The sequence below is a fragment of the Amphiura filiformis genome, chromosome 17 (genome assembly GCF_039555335.1).
Source record: "Amphiura filiformis chromosome 17, Afil_fr2py, whole genome shotgun sequence".
Lineage (NCBI taxonomy): Eukaryota > Metazoa > Echinodermata > Ophiuroidea > Amphilepidida > Amphiuridae > Amphiura > Amphiura filiformis.
In genome coordinates, this window is record NC_092644.1 from 19,038,919 (window position 1) to 19,053,531 (window position 14,613).

At 38.2% G+C, this 14,613-nt stretch overlaps 1 protein-coding gene across 1 annotated transcript in view; it reads left to right on the forward strand.

Annotated features, from left to right (window-relative positions):
- LOC140137024 (uncharacterized) overlaps positions 1-14,613 on the forward strand; it is an 18,983-nt gene continuing 4,370 nt past the window's right edge. The window contains exons 1-8 of the mRNA XM_072158684.1: positions 1-109; positions 3,596-3,994; positions 4,674-4,745; positions 7,511-7,610; positions 9,007-9,060; positions 9,654-9,734; positions 11,327-11,389; positions 13,773-13,835. Of these exons, the coding sequence (XP_072014785.1) occupies positions 3,632-3,994; positions 4,674-4,745; positions 7,511-7,610; positions 9,007-9,060; positions 9,654-9,734; positions 11,327-11,389; positions 13,773-13,835 (796 nt within the window). The 5' untranslated portion in view covers positions 1-109; positions 3,596-3,631. The remainder of the gene's footprint in view (positions 110-3,595; positions 3,995-4,673; positions 4,746-7,510; positions 7,611-9,006; positions 9,061-9,653; positions 9,735-11,326; positions 11,390-13,772; positions 13,836-14,613) is intronic.

A 14,613-nucleotide genomic window follows, 5' to 3' on the forward strand; every position in this document is an offset into this window, starting at 1 on the left:
CACAAAAACACTTCCATGACTTCCGGTTCCAAACGCTTTATTTCACGATCGCAGAACTTCAGAATCGACAACCTTTTTCTCCGTTTTTATTCAGCACTTTTTCAAGAAGGTAAAGGTAAAATGCAAGCATATTTTGTTTTTATTTCGCAGATTAAATTATGTAGAAGTTTAGTTGTGGCTTTGACAAATATGCAATTAAAATTGCAAATAAACAGTACACATCATCATTCAATGATTCATGTCATTGTGTGACCTGAATGCAAAGGTAAACCTGCTGAATTTTGCATCATGGTCATGGGGCCACTCTAGTCCGAATAATCAGACCTAGTCCGAGGTGCTCTGACGATAACACTCCGATCGCCAGGCAATCTACGTTGTTGTATAGGCCAGTGGGACAACGAAAACGCTACGTGAACGAGCTAAATCAGACCCAGAACAAAATATTATTAAATTTGTTAATTTCTGACATGACATGATCCTGTACTGGGTCTGAACTGTTTCCATTTGAAATCTTGATGGCAAATTGGACAATAGAAGCACATGGTTCTACGTGACAGCTTTTTAATCCCTATTCAGGGACAGGGGCGAGATGGCCGAGCGGTCTAAGGCGCTGAGCTGTCGGCCGGGATAATACGATCTGCGTGGGTTCGAGCCTTGGCCGGGCTTGCCTTTGGTGAGAATTCATTAACCTATCCCAAAATGTTCTAAGGTCGGGAATCCTGCAATTATGTTCAGTTACTGTGAGGTTAGTGTATCAGAGATATTTTCTCTGAAAGTGAAAGTGTGAAGTCAGTCTCTGCTTCAAAGCAGTAGAATATATTTGTAGAATTCCTTCTCGCCCCCCATATACTACGTAGCACATGCAGATATATGTAGTGTATGAACAGTGTCTCGTGGTTCCGAAAGTCACGTAAAGCTGGTGGTCCGTGTACAGGAAGAGTCAAATCCTGTGCACGTTAAGTGTCAGAGCTATTCGAAAAGAGAAGGGGGACCATCCCCGGTTCTGATATCTGTATTCACCTCCTCTAAGTTCCAGAGGACTTCCAGTATATAGCTCAAATGAGCTGCTATAGGAAGTACTAGAAAGGAAAGGAAAGGATTCATGTTACGTGAATCACGCTATTGTGGACCATCCTTCTGATACTTGAGTGTTTGGACAAGCGGAACGGTCTTTTGTCTACCTCTCTGTTTGTAAACAAACCAGGAGGTCGAAATCGTCCTCCTCGCCGAATACGAAAGTCGGCGTAATAGTACGGCACTAGGGCCACTCATAGCCAGATGTGGTCTAATTCTACATAAAACCGGGCCACGTTATTTCTATAGATCTGCTGCGCATTCAAATTGCATTGTATTGCATCGTAATTTCATTTGTGTCCATGCTAATTATGTTTACACAACATGAACTCGCATGTTTTCAAGCAAATTCGCCGATATATAGGTGAAAAGCGATCGGAATGTTACAAAACTCAAACAGATCGCATTCAGCTTACTTCATATGAGATGATCTTTGGAAAAATACGGCATAATTTGTCATGGTGCTTGCGGAATGCCATGGAGTAAATACCGGTACTTAAACGTTGCAGCAATTCATGATTGACAACTAAAAATCGGCGTGTCGTTCGTATCCTCCGTGGTCAATTTCTTATCCACTCACTAGCCCTCACAAAAGCTTTGTGTTGATTACGTAATGTGTGGAGGCAAATTGCAATAAGTACAATGAAATAATGAGTAGGGCGGGCTCCGGGCCGGGGCAGGTTTCTTCTTCGTCTTACATAACAGTATTGTTCTCCAAAAAAAACCCGGAAGCGCTACCTATGTCGCTCTAGCTGAAATACAGCAAGATAATGTAAGATAGTAAATGTAAACCTGTATTTTAGCTAGGGTATCTCGAGCTACTCATAGCTCATGCATGTATGGGTGCATGCATCAGTTTGTCTGATATCTAACATCGTGGATTGATCCACTATGAAAACTTCCTGCATCTCTTTTCTTCATCAAATTGGTATTTCACAGCAAAAAAAATGCAATTTCATGGCCACCGTGTTTATAGTGCCGTACTATAATTTACGCTGACTTTCGTATTCGGCGAAGAGGACAATTTCTCGTTTGTTTACAAACAGAGAGGTAGACAAAAGGCCTGTCAAAACTGTTCCGCTTGTCCAAATACTCAAGTATCAAAAGGATGGTCCACAATAGAGTGATTCACGCAACATGAATAGGGGATTAAAAAACTCTGAAGTAGGACCATGTGCTTCTTTTGTCCAATTTGCCATCAAGATTTCGAATGGAAACAGTTCAGACCCAGAACATGATCATGTCAGAAATTAATATTTTGTTCTGGGTCTGATTATTCAGACTACCGTGTTTATATCTCTAACTCTGTCTACGGTCACAAATTTGGTCATTTTACATCTACTTCTTCAAATGTACCCAAAATTTTCACACATGCACCAAATATGTTTTGTTAAAAGTCTTATCTTCATGTGAGGAACGGTAAGAAGTGATATTTTGTTAATAAAATTTGATACTGTGTACCCTGGGGCAGATGGCTCAGGAGCCTCAGACCTTTGTTACGGAGAAGGCCAGTGGAAATCGTAGTGACGGAGGTGTGAGTACCTCGGGCTAGCCTGAATGTCCCAAATTTTGTGTCCCAGCATTATCAATGGCTTCCCATGTCTTAACATGTGTGTAGTACTAGTAGGCCTATGTATTTTATGGCTAAAATTTTTGAGCACGAAGGGCCATTTTACAAAATGCGCTGATGTTTCATGAAATGACTTTCACTACTTGATAGTATCAAATTAGCCCCAGAACTCTGGCCATAGTATCCGTTTTTACTCCTACTAGGGCCAGAGGCACTTAAAATGTACATTGAAAAATTTGTTGAGCATGCTTGAACGATCCAGTACAAAAGTTGGAAGCATTTCAATGCTTGATCGAACCAATATGTACAAATGTGTGTCAGGTCGCTAAAATAAACATGATAAAACCCACTTGAGAACACATAATCGCCGGTCATTTGGGTGCCGGTGGGTTCAACATTGCCTGAGTTGGCAAAACCTGCAATTTTCATGGGAGTAATTTACTTCGTGCAAAAGTAGTCGAAATTTTCATGAATTGGATTTCAGCATTCTCCTTGTTTCTACACTGTGTAAAACGTGACTGAGGTAAAATTGACAAATACTAGGTATATTTCTTGATGCTTGAACTTAATTTTAAACGAAATATCAAGATTTAGATTTTATCGAAAATAATTGACTGTTTTTCTAAGCAAATAGATTATTAAATTAATTTTTTCAACTGATAGGTGGTTTCTAAAGTAGTTACATGATTATTAGCTGAAACTAAAACCAGAATAACAAGTGAAAAAACTGTAAAACACATCTTTCTCCATTAATTAATTTAAAATGCACAGCAATGTTTAATAATTGGATTCTATGTTACAAATGATGCTCAACTTATATTACAGTCACGCAATGTTCAATACATCGAAAATAATCGATTAAAAAAACAAATTAATCGAAATTGATTGTTTTTAACAATCGCCTGAGCCTACTGCAAGACGTCTGACTTGTGTTATGATTACATTGTACAGGTAGACACGTCCAGATGACTAAGCCAACGATCAGCGATGTCTAACCAAAACTTGCAAGAACAATACATGCAGCAGGCGCAGGCAAGCTATCAGCAATACGGATATTCCCAGTCGCAACTCTACCCATACAATCCGTACAGCCACCCGGCCTGGGATCCTCTCCAAGGCATGGAAGGACCGTCGTTCACGGGCGAAGCCAGCGTGTTTCAGAGGAGATACGGCCGAGGCGAGGGCAGCAACAGCCCAAGTAGAGCCAGGTACGGCGATAACCCAAGACGTAGTCGGAGCAGGAGTCGATCTAGAGGCAGAGATGATGAGCTTGCTGACCCTGCTGCACAGAAGAGATTGAAAGACACGCTCAAACGACTGCGACAACTGGAGGATCAGCATTACATGCAGGTAATAAACTAATAATATAACAGCTTTACAATAAAGTAACTTGGCCATTATAAATACTCGCATGTCTTCAGAACTATTAATCTTATTCACAATAATTTATCGAATGATGGTTTATTGATGCACATTTTGATACCCCATCCATCCAATGTCATTCAATATTAACACAGTAGTGTTACTAATACGGTAATACCCAAATTTAAATGTTGCATTTGCAGCGATCATAATTGGTTATCACGCAAGCATTGTGACATGTAAAACCTGCCATTATCTTTGTGCTGAATTCAAATTATTGTATAAATTATCAATTTCATGTATGTGCACCTGTCACCTTTAAACTTATACTGAAGATCAAATATTTGTAGAGTCCCCGGACCTACACTGCAATCATTTTGTGATTGATTTAAAATACAGATAAAAGATCTAAATATATATTGGTTTTATACACATTTATAAACCTTAAAATACATTCTGAAGTAAACACAAATTATAATTCTGCTTCTTTTGGATGCAAAATGTTTTGGTTAATTATTTTCATTTTTTTAAATCAACCATGAATGATTGCAGAACTTAGGTCCAGGGAATTTGGAGCCAGAATATGTGATTTGCGCCTTAAATAACGGAATTGCACATTTGTTGTAGCACTAAGTTAATGGTTTTGAATTACAACATTTTCCTGCAGGATCAACTCTTGAAAGATATGAGGATGCACATAGGAGATAGCGGACACGGGAGGAGCAGCACAAGGACGGAGGTATGAAATCCTGGGTGGGGAAAGGGCGACAAAAGGCGGAAGGAACTTTCAATTAGGGTCGGTCATTTTTTTTTTTGCAATTTTCCTGTAAATTATCTCCAAAATCTTAAATATTTTGCAATATTTCAAAATACAAAAAAAAATAATGAAATTTTGAAATTTATGTCGGTATTCAATTGCACAGGAAAATGTTTTCCCCTATTTCTTAAAATCTGGGTAGGTGGGCCCTTTGGGGGGAAGTTAATGTTATGACACTTTTGTTATGACCCCAGGGAGTGGGGGTACTTGTATTTCAAGAGGATATCATCAGTCACTACTGTGTGGTGGTTTGAGAATAGGTCAACAGACTCGTCACCACATGGGAACTTGGGAAGAGGTTGGCATTGAAGTTTGTTGCGAGTGGGCATGCATGAGCTACACAAGGATTGCAGGGTTGTAAGAAGTTACCAAAAATTCACTAAAGTCAGTCATTTGTCCTATTTTTATACCTCGAGTTACAAGTTGTGACTCACTCGAGTCATTTGTCCTATTTTTAGCTCTAAAAAAATCAACTCAAGTCACTGTATAAAGTCGATGTGGTTGAGTCCGCTTAATATCACAAGTCAGTCGCCTCATTTTACCTTGAGTTAAGTCATAATTACAACTCTGAAGGATTGCGATAATATCATGAATTGAACAAATGGATTTTTGCAAACACTGTTCTGTAGGCGTTGCAAATGGCTCATATTCTTAGATGGCAGACGAGTATTACGCGTGTTGCAGTGATCAAGGTGTGAAATGTTCAAAGCATGACCTGTGTGATGACATGTGTTGGATCAATAAATCTTGGATTCGCCAGATATTTCTGAGGTGGAATAGAATACAGCGGCGATTTATCGTGATCATGATAATGAAAACTTAACGATAATTAACATTATCGTGAACATTAGGGTGCATCTATAGCCCCCCTATTTTTAAAATGTTAACCCTGAATTTTGTCCATAGCATGAATGTGTTCCACTATCAAAATAAATGCCTCACACAAAATTTCATTGAAATCGGACCTCGTCCTATGGGGCCACCGGCCATCAGAACATTTAGGATAAGCTATACCACAATTTCATAAGGCAGCTATTTTGATTCATATACTTTGTGTGGTTTATTATAGCTGCCGTATTCTCAATACTGCTAAGTGTATCAATTTAAGATATTTTAGACCATTTCCAAACATTTGCATATTTTTTTGTAAATGGCAGCTATGTGTACAGTCTTAATTGCTGTAACAAGTAGTAGCTGCCTTATGTAAAAGAGTTTTACAATCCTAAAATGCTATTTTCAGCACTCACTATTACATTCACTAAGAAGTTTAGTGCTTCTTGAGGAGTCTGGTTTTAATCATCAGTGTTAGATTTGCGCTTTCAGAGATTTGGTTCGTTCTTGCGGCTTGGTTCAACAACTTGTAGTGTATTTTGGTAGTGCTTTTCTGTTCTTGCTGCATCCAAGAAAACCACGCTAAACTTTACACCGCATTCTGCACAGTTGTTGATAACATTGATGGCTCCAATGTTGGCAAAAGATTCTTGATATGCTGGAGAGTTTGACCATGTATCAACATCTTCAGTGAGAAAGTCAGTGTTTATTTGCAGGATGTGGATAGTGAACCATGAGTCCTCATTGACCAAGTCTCCAAGAAATGTTGCAGCAGTGATGTTGGTTGGAAACTCATGCTTTCCAAAGGCTAATCAAATCTGCTTCTTAGGTGCTAAGATGTCTAACTGCAGGTTTAACTGCAAGGAGTTTATCAGCGAGTACCCATCCCTCATCTGTGGGCACTACGGTATATCACTAAACAGTGCAAGAGGCACCATCTCTCCTGTCAAGTACCATAGGTGATGCTTCAAAGCTTTAATTGCACTTGAGGGAGCTAGATTCACAGCCTCATACATGAGCAACTTGTGAAACAGATTGAGGTCATGCCATGGGGCATCAGCAGCTGAAGTGCAGGTCAACCACCACGAACTATAGATCAGAGTGGCGAAGATAACAAATTCTCTCACTTTTGGCACCTGATGGGCGGCTGTTATGGTACCTTGTGGCAGCTGTGAAATCTGGGCTTCAAGCAAACAGATCTTTACTGAGTAAAGTAGCTTTGCCATCCACCTGGCTTTGTGGAGCGCTCCAGGTTGCTTGAATCACAGATGACATTACTCAGTTACTGCATCATCGCTTCCTAAGGTGTGGAATCCCTGATCAAGATCTTATTGGAAGGAGTGATAAAAAAGAATACCAATGATTTACACAACATGCAGTATTACTTTGCTCTGAATGTCATTTATGTTTATTGTTGACCTTTGACCTTATTTGGTGACCTTTGACCTTTGTTGACATTGAACTCTGTTGACCTTTGACCCTCATCTGAATATCCAAGAAACAAATCCCACAGCAGAGTATTAAAGTTAAGTTTCATGTGGCTCTCTTCTTTCCATTTATACATTACCGTACATGCATTATATAGGATATTAGTGTGTTTTTAGAGTGCAAAGTTCACTTTACTACACGTTTCAATGGACAAGCCCATTTTCGGACTTCAAGCCTGTGGTGGCCCCATAAGACAAACTCCAAATTAAATAAAATTTGGTAGGGATTAGTTTTGGGACAAGTGGAACATGTTAAGGCTATGGACAAAAATATTGCAAACTATGGGGGCTATAGATGCACCCTAGTGAACATGCTACATCCTAAATAGAGAAAGTAATCAAATACTTGTGTTTTATGATTTTGTGTAGGACTCCTATGACAGGTATGGATATAGCAGCTCCCGAAATAGTAGTTCAATACCGTCATCCACCTATACTAGTAGCAGATATGGCAGTTCCGGTGACTCAGGTAATTGTAATGTAAAGTTTGTTTGTAATTTGCTTCCGTAGTGTTTAAGCTGAATTATACAAGTATGGCAAAATAATCTTATTTAACTAAATTTACCACCATGAGCTCTCCTAGAATATAAACTCTAAACCAGAGATTAGCATATTTACCAAAAGCATCTATAATAAATTACTGAAATTGGCTAATTGGTGAGACTAAAAACTTTTACGGTTTACATTATTTCGGAAAACGGACTTTTGCAATGCGAAGAACAAGGTTGTGTGCACTTAAAATAAAAATTGAATTTTGTTTTTGTTTACTTTAAGGGTGTCAAATTAAGTTAATTAGTTTCAAAAGCACTGAAAGCTCCTTGCGAGCTAAACACTGAGTAAACACTGAGGAAACGGTCACAATACACTACAATGCAGTCATCTGTCCGAGAAGCCTCAGCTGTGGTAGTCCGGTCACTGAATTAACTATTATTATACCCTAGGCATTCAATATCCTTTTTGGAGATCCAGACTCGGGTTTGCCAAAATTTTCAGTCAGAATCGTGGGTCAAATCATCGGGACATCGCCCAATTTTTCTCTTATAAAACCATTGGTTTTCTAGGAAACTACCGGAAGTCACAGGAGCCAATGTTGAATACTAGCTCAATTTCTTTTCCTTAACCATTGCTTTATATCGGACAGGAAATGTACAAATTGCTGGGAACATTTCAAAAGTCACCCAATTGGGCTACCAAATTGTGGGTTTGGCAAACCTGACTATGAACAAACATCTCATTTACACCTATTGTCACACATCTTGGAGAGTCACCAAATCAATTATTATGTAAACATTTACTCAAGAAGTTGAAATGTCCTTCTTGGAGGTCAATACTGAACGTCCCATACCTAATAATATCCAACTAAAAACCAATAGCTACAAAATATTGATCAACCACACACCTTGAACATGTACAAAGATATTGGTCAGTACTGGAGTAAGTGGTCATTGTTTATACGCCCATCAATTACATGATGACAATGATTATATTGACTTCTGAATTTTCATGAGTAATTTCATCTTTTTCTGAGTAGTGTCATCTACACATATGAAGACTTTGATTGCATAGAGCGGGTCACATATATTGCCCAATTTTGCATGATGTAAAAACTCTGCATGAAACACAGTGATGTAACATGGGGTTGTGTAAGAGGTTATAATGTTAAACCATGTCAATATATCAAATTTGTGTAGTGTCTACCAAAAAAAAAAAAAAAGCTTTTCTGGTTCAGCGGTTCCTAAAAAAATGATATGCGTAATGACATGGGGCACTAGCTTAACTGTTTTGATCAAAAGAGTCTGAATTAAAACTGAATTATCTAAAAGATGAAAGTTTGATTTCTAATTTGTCCTCCTTAATATTCACAGGTGTGATGTGTTTCAAATGCAACAAGAAGGGCCATTTTGCCAAGTATTGCCCAGGTGAGTTGATCCCTTTCTATTCTTCAGTTTATTTAAAGAATGAAAGTTGCTGGATTTTATTTCTTCAAACAGATACCAGCTGCTACCTAGAGCATATTTCACTAACATTAAGTCCATTGTAAGTCCTAAACTCTTGATAACTCTTAAGAATTTAGCTCTATGCATAATTCCATATGTTGGAGTTATCAGATTTGATGGGGACGGGTCAAGATTCCCCATACTGCTCAAAAAATCTTTGGCTCACTTTAAGATTATTAATATTAGTACCCACATAATTTTTCCCCCCACTGTGTGCATCCCCCCAACCATGGTAGCTGCTCGTGAATGCAATGGAAAATTGACTTGTCTTTTTGCAGCCGATGCTAAAAATAGCTACATGTACATAACCAATAGCAATTGGCCAATCATACATTCAGAATGTGTGTATGAGTTATGTAAATACTACTGGGGTAGGTTTGTGTTTCCACCTGACACAGTGAGGTGTTTGATATTCTTTAAAATCATGTTCTGCAAAGTTTTAGACCAATTTTTTGTTCAAACATGAGAAGTTAATCGACTTTGCTTTTCTATTCCTTGATATTATCATTTCACAGTTACATCTGACAAACTGTGTTATGTCTGTAATAAGCCGGGTCACATTTCTAAGGAGTGTCCACAAGGGCCATCCAAACCGGGTAAGTTCTATGATTTTTTACCAACTCTATCATTATATTGATAGGCGGGAACTTGAGTGCTCATGTTTGCAGTAGACTAAAATGTCAAGTCAATTGGTATGGGGTTTGTGATTTGTTTTTGTTTTGTTTTGGGAATTGTTAGCAGATATTTCTTTTTCCAGAACTTAGGTATGGAAATATGCATCAAGTTTATGAAAAATTTCACACTTCCAAAAGGGGGGTTCTTTCTATATATATCATGAAAATTCTTATACTGTTGTGCTCTAGTCTACAGTTCATCAGAGTTCCTTTCACACATTTTTTGCAGACATACGAGGGGGTATCCAAAAGTTTTTGACATCACCCAGAAGTGAAAGAGCTATATTGATGAAATTTTGTCAGTGTAATCACTGGTCCTTATGTACATTATGGTCCAACAATGGTCTCATAAGTATGTTTACTTTCGTTACAGGTGGCGCTAGATGGGCAGTAGGCGCATAATCTGAAAGATGGTGAAAATTGAGGAACGTAGCATGATTAAGGTTCCTGCATTTGAAGGGTTAGGCCTACAATGCTCAGAATATCTATGATGAAATGAAAGCTATCTATGGTGATGATTGCCCATCATATGGCACTGTTGCTTTTTGAAAAAGGAATTTCCAAACTGGCCACATGTCCCTCACAGATGAGCCAAGAAGTGGATGTCCATCCCTTATGGATGGTGCTGCCACAGTGAAGAAACTCAAGAAAGTGGAGGATCTTATCATGAAAAGGTTATGCGCCTACTGCCCATCTAGCGCCACATGTAAAGAAAGTAAACATATTTATGAGACCATCTTTGGACCATGTACATTAAAGGACCAGTGATTACACTGACTAAATTTGATCAATATAGCTCTTTCACTTCTGGGTGATGTCAAAAACTTTTGGATACCCCCTCATACATGTACATGTAGCATGTGTGCCTTGTAAATGGGCTATTCCAGCTGAAATCCATATACCCCATATGGAAGACATGTCCTTAATCTCCCACACAGGGAGTGCAAATTGGGGTTATCTGAATGGGTGACTCCACTGTGGAAGACATGACCTTAATCTCCCTGTGGGGGAGATTAATTTCATGTCTTCCACAGGAGGTGTATGGATTTCAACTGGAATCCCAATCGGCTATTTGAATCACGTCATGATATATATTCTTGCTTCTTTCGTTGAACACTCTGCGTAGTATCACATGGCCCTGTCAGGACCTTGTTCTCTTCATGTGATAAACAGGGCACATGTCTGCAAGTGCAAAGGGAGCTTGCTGAGAAGTGTAGGATTCATGTAAAACATGTCAATTATAGAGGTAAACGTCATTGTTACCAACAAAACACCTGATATCTCGGACTTAGAGACTTTACCCCACTTTTAAAGATTGCGGTAATTTTTAAAAGTGTACACACTTGGAATCAATCCTGAGGTTTTTAGTACTGCAAAGCGAATGTCGTAATCATTAGACCAGCGAGGGATGGTTTAATCATACGTAAGCTACATGGTTCTTGAACAGAATGTCATTGTTATACCCCACGATTTGTGACTGAATCCTAGTTTGTACACATTGATATTTTGAACAGATCCAGATAAAGCTTGTTACACATGTGGCAAGAAGGGCCACCTGGCTGCTGATTGTCCACAAAGTGAGTACATCACTTTTATTAGGCTATTCCAGTTGAAATCCATACACCCTATGAAAGACATAACCTTAATCTCCCCCGCTCAGGGGGTGTAGATTTTAAATCTATAATCTAAATAGTCACCTATTCAGCAGGGGGGGGCCGGCCAAGATTGGCTCAATTTTGACGTTGTCATTGGTTTTACACGTAAACACAAAAATGTCTCAAATTATTCCAAAACTGTACGTATGTTATTAAGCACTATTTTATCAGTCTAAATCCGTTGAGGTTCGCCAGTGAACCTCATTGTAAGTACTGTTTTTTTGAGTTTTTTGTATGAATAACGCATACGATATGTTACGATATATACTGAAAATTTCCCCTACGTTTGTCAATGAGAATACGTAGTGTAGTGGTTAATTAGCTCGCCTCCCACGCATAAGGTCCCGAGATTGATTCTCCTCCCTGGCGGTGATTAAAATTTTTTCTTCTTCTTTTTTCTTTGAATTTAAAATTATTTATTTTCATGTGAAAATGTATATATTGCACTGGGAAATATATTTTGTGCTTTTTTTTCTTTGGCCAATAGAGCTAAAAGCGGATCTTGGCTCCGGGAAAAAATAATTGCGTCCATCGTGCAGGCAGTGTTGCCGTCATATTGTCTGTTTTGTTTACGCTTTTGGCTGTTGCCACATTGAATAATGTAGTCCACCATCGTCTGCTATTCAGGTAACCCCATTTGCAAATCACGGTCTTTGTGTGAAAGATTAAAGTCATGTCTTCCCTAGTATTATAGGATTTATGGATTTCAACTAGATCACCCCATTCATCCTGGCCCCACTTGTGTTGTGCAGAAAAAATAATATTTGCAGAGATTTCGAAAAATTGTCTAAAAGAAAATAATTGTAACATCTTGCTTATTTACAGTGGCTAACTGTTTTACATTTGTTCCTGTATTTAATTCTTGGACACAACGTTTTAATTTGAACTACTTTGGTTGTTCTTAAATTTGGATTTGAGTTTTGTACACAGCCCTATGCATTAAAGAATACATTTATGCATGCTGATACATATTTATTTTTGTGGTAATTGTGTTGAGCGCGAAAATTAATATTGACAAAATTTTTTCCACTTTTTCACAATGGTGGAACTGCTTTTCCAGTCCAGCATTATCAGGGCCGTGACACTCGTATTCAATCCCTGTATAAAAATTGAAGTCACTTCACGGCAGTTTGACTGACACATCGGCAGTTTGAGTGACGGTTGCTAGGGAGTTTGGTACCATCGGAATGTTGATTGACAGTTTGGGGTAGTTTGGTACCCTAAATTATGTTGATTGACAGTTTTTGGGTAGTTTGGTACCCTAAATTTTTCCAAGATGGCGCACATCGACTGCCAATTATACGGACCCTTTCAAGCAAAAATACAGCTTATTTAGCCAGTCTCGTCATGGGGTCATCGGTTATAATATTTTCCTAGCATATTGAGCTAACTCCTCATCAGCTATTTGGTTTTTCATGATATGATAGTACTGGAAAGATTCGACCAAATGTTTGCCGTTTTTCGCCATTTAATTTTTTTTGAAACGATGACGTAAACATGCATCATCTCTTCCACAGGTGAAACACTCCTACACAGCTATGCCATCACATGCATGAAGGCGCATAGGCTGAATGACTGACTTCATTTGCGCAAACGAGTGGCTTATCCTATAGTATAGTACTCGAGAATCCTTGGCATTATTATGATGCTATTGCAGTTGAAATCCATACACCCCCTATGGAAGACATGAACATAATCTTCCACACAGGGGTCAGTGTAGATTTCAAATGGGTAACCCCATTTGAAATTCATACACCCTCTGTGAAAGATTAAAGTCATGTCTTCCATAGGGGAAGTGTGTATTTCAACTATAATATTTACAGTAATTTCTTGGCCAAACTGAAACACTATAAACGCTAGTGGCTCCGCGATAAACACACGCGAATATAGCGTGGTACAGAAGAAAGCATACACGCGCCTTACATTGCGTACACGCTTAGTACGCTACATGGACGCAACGCGCATGTTCCAGTTTGGCCAAGAAATTACTGTAAATATTATAGGATAGCCATTATAATTTTCTTGATATTCTAGTCTAGTCATGTTAATAGCCCACTCATGGGAACTTAAAAATGGGGAATATTAGGAAAGGTATGCATGATAGGAACCTCAAATGTGATGCCATGGTTACTCGCTTTGCACTTTTTTGCATCCACTGTTAACCAGAGCACTGTGGTTTTTGTATTAGTTAGCCTTGCCGTTTCTCAAGCTATTGGATCTGTATCTACTATTTCTATGATATGTGTCTATGTGCACCAATTTTGTGAGTAATAAAGCAATGGTAATAATTTTACTCTCCCAACAGATGCGGATAAATCCTGTTATACTTGTGGCAAGAGAGGTCACATTGCTGCTGATTGTACATTGGGTAAGTCATTGGTTTTATTTTGTTTTTGTTTTAACATATCTCAATCATCAGCGATAAATATGGTCAATCATTGTATACCTTATTGCGCAAGTGTTGGAGCTTTCTTATGTATCAAAAGGATCATGCCCCATTCTTATAGATAAAAATCTAAAATCGTCAAAATCTGTCAAACATTTCCACTTGGAAAAAAATCTTATCTCTAAATATAATTAATCTTTTCGTCGAGCACGTCCACTTCCCTTGTCTTAATATCTTTTGGTTATATTTTGTAAACTTGCTTTGTTTTTTTGGTCTTCCAGCCTTTTCCTCCATATGTATCGTGTTTGTATATTTTTTGATGTAATGTATTGTTCTTGATTTTTATGGAAATAAAATATGAATATGGATTCCAATGTACTGTTAAATGTGCCCATTAGTTTTTATTACAACTTAATATTCATTCAAATTTTATGATGGATTGTTTTCTACAATTTAAAACTTGTTGCAACTTGTCATTAGTTTTACTTGGTCATTGATTAACTTCTTATATTTTGGGTAAAATACAGTTTTAGTCTGTAATAATGAAGGTTTGCTGTGTCGAAAATAAGGCTTGCTATGTTGAATCTGGAATAAGGGTCAATTTGCCACATTTATCCGTAGTCCTAACAGTTATCCTAATCCTGGCTAACCTTATTTCATTTTCAACACAATGACACTTTGACATGGGGGGAGGGGTCACCAAAAGTACCTTGATTTTGATATAACTGTGGGTCAATTCTGAGTATTAGTATGAGCCTAT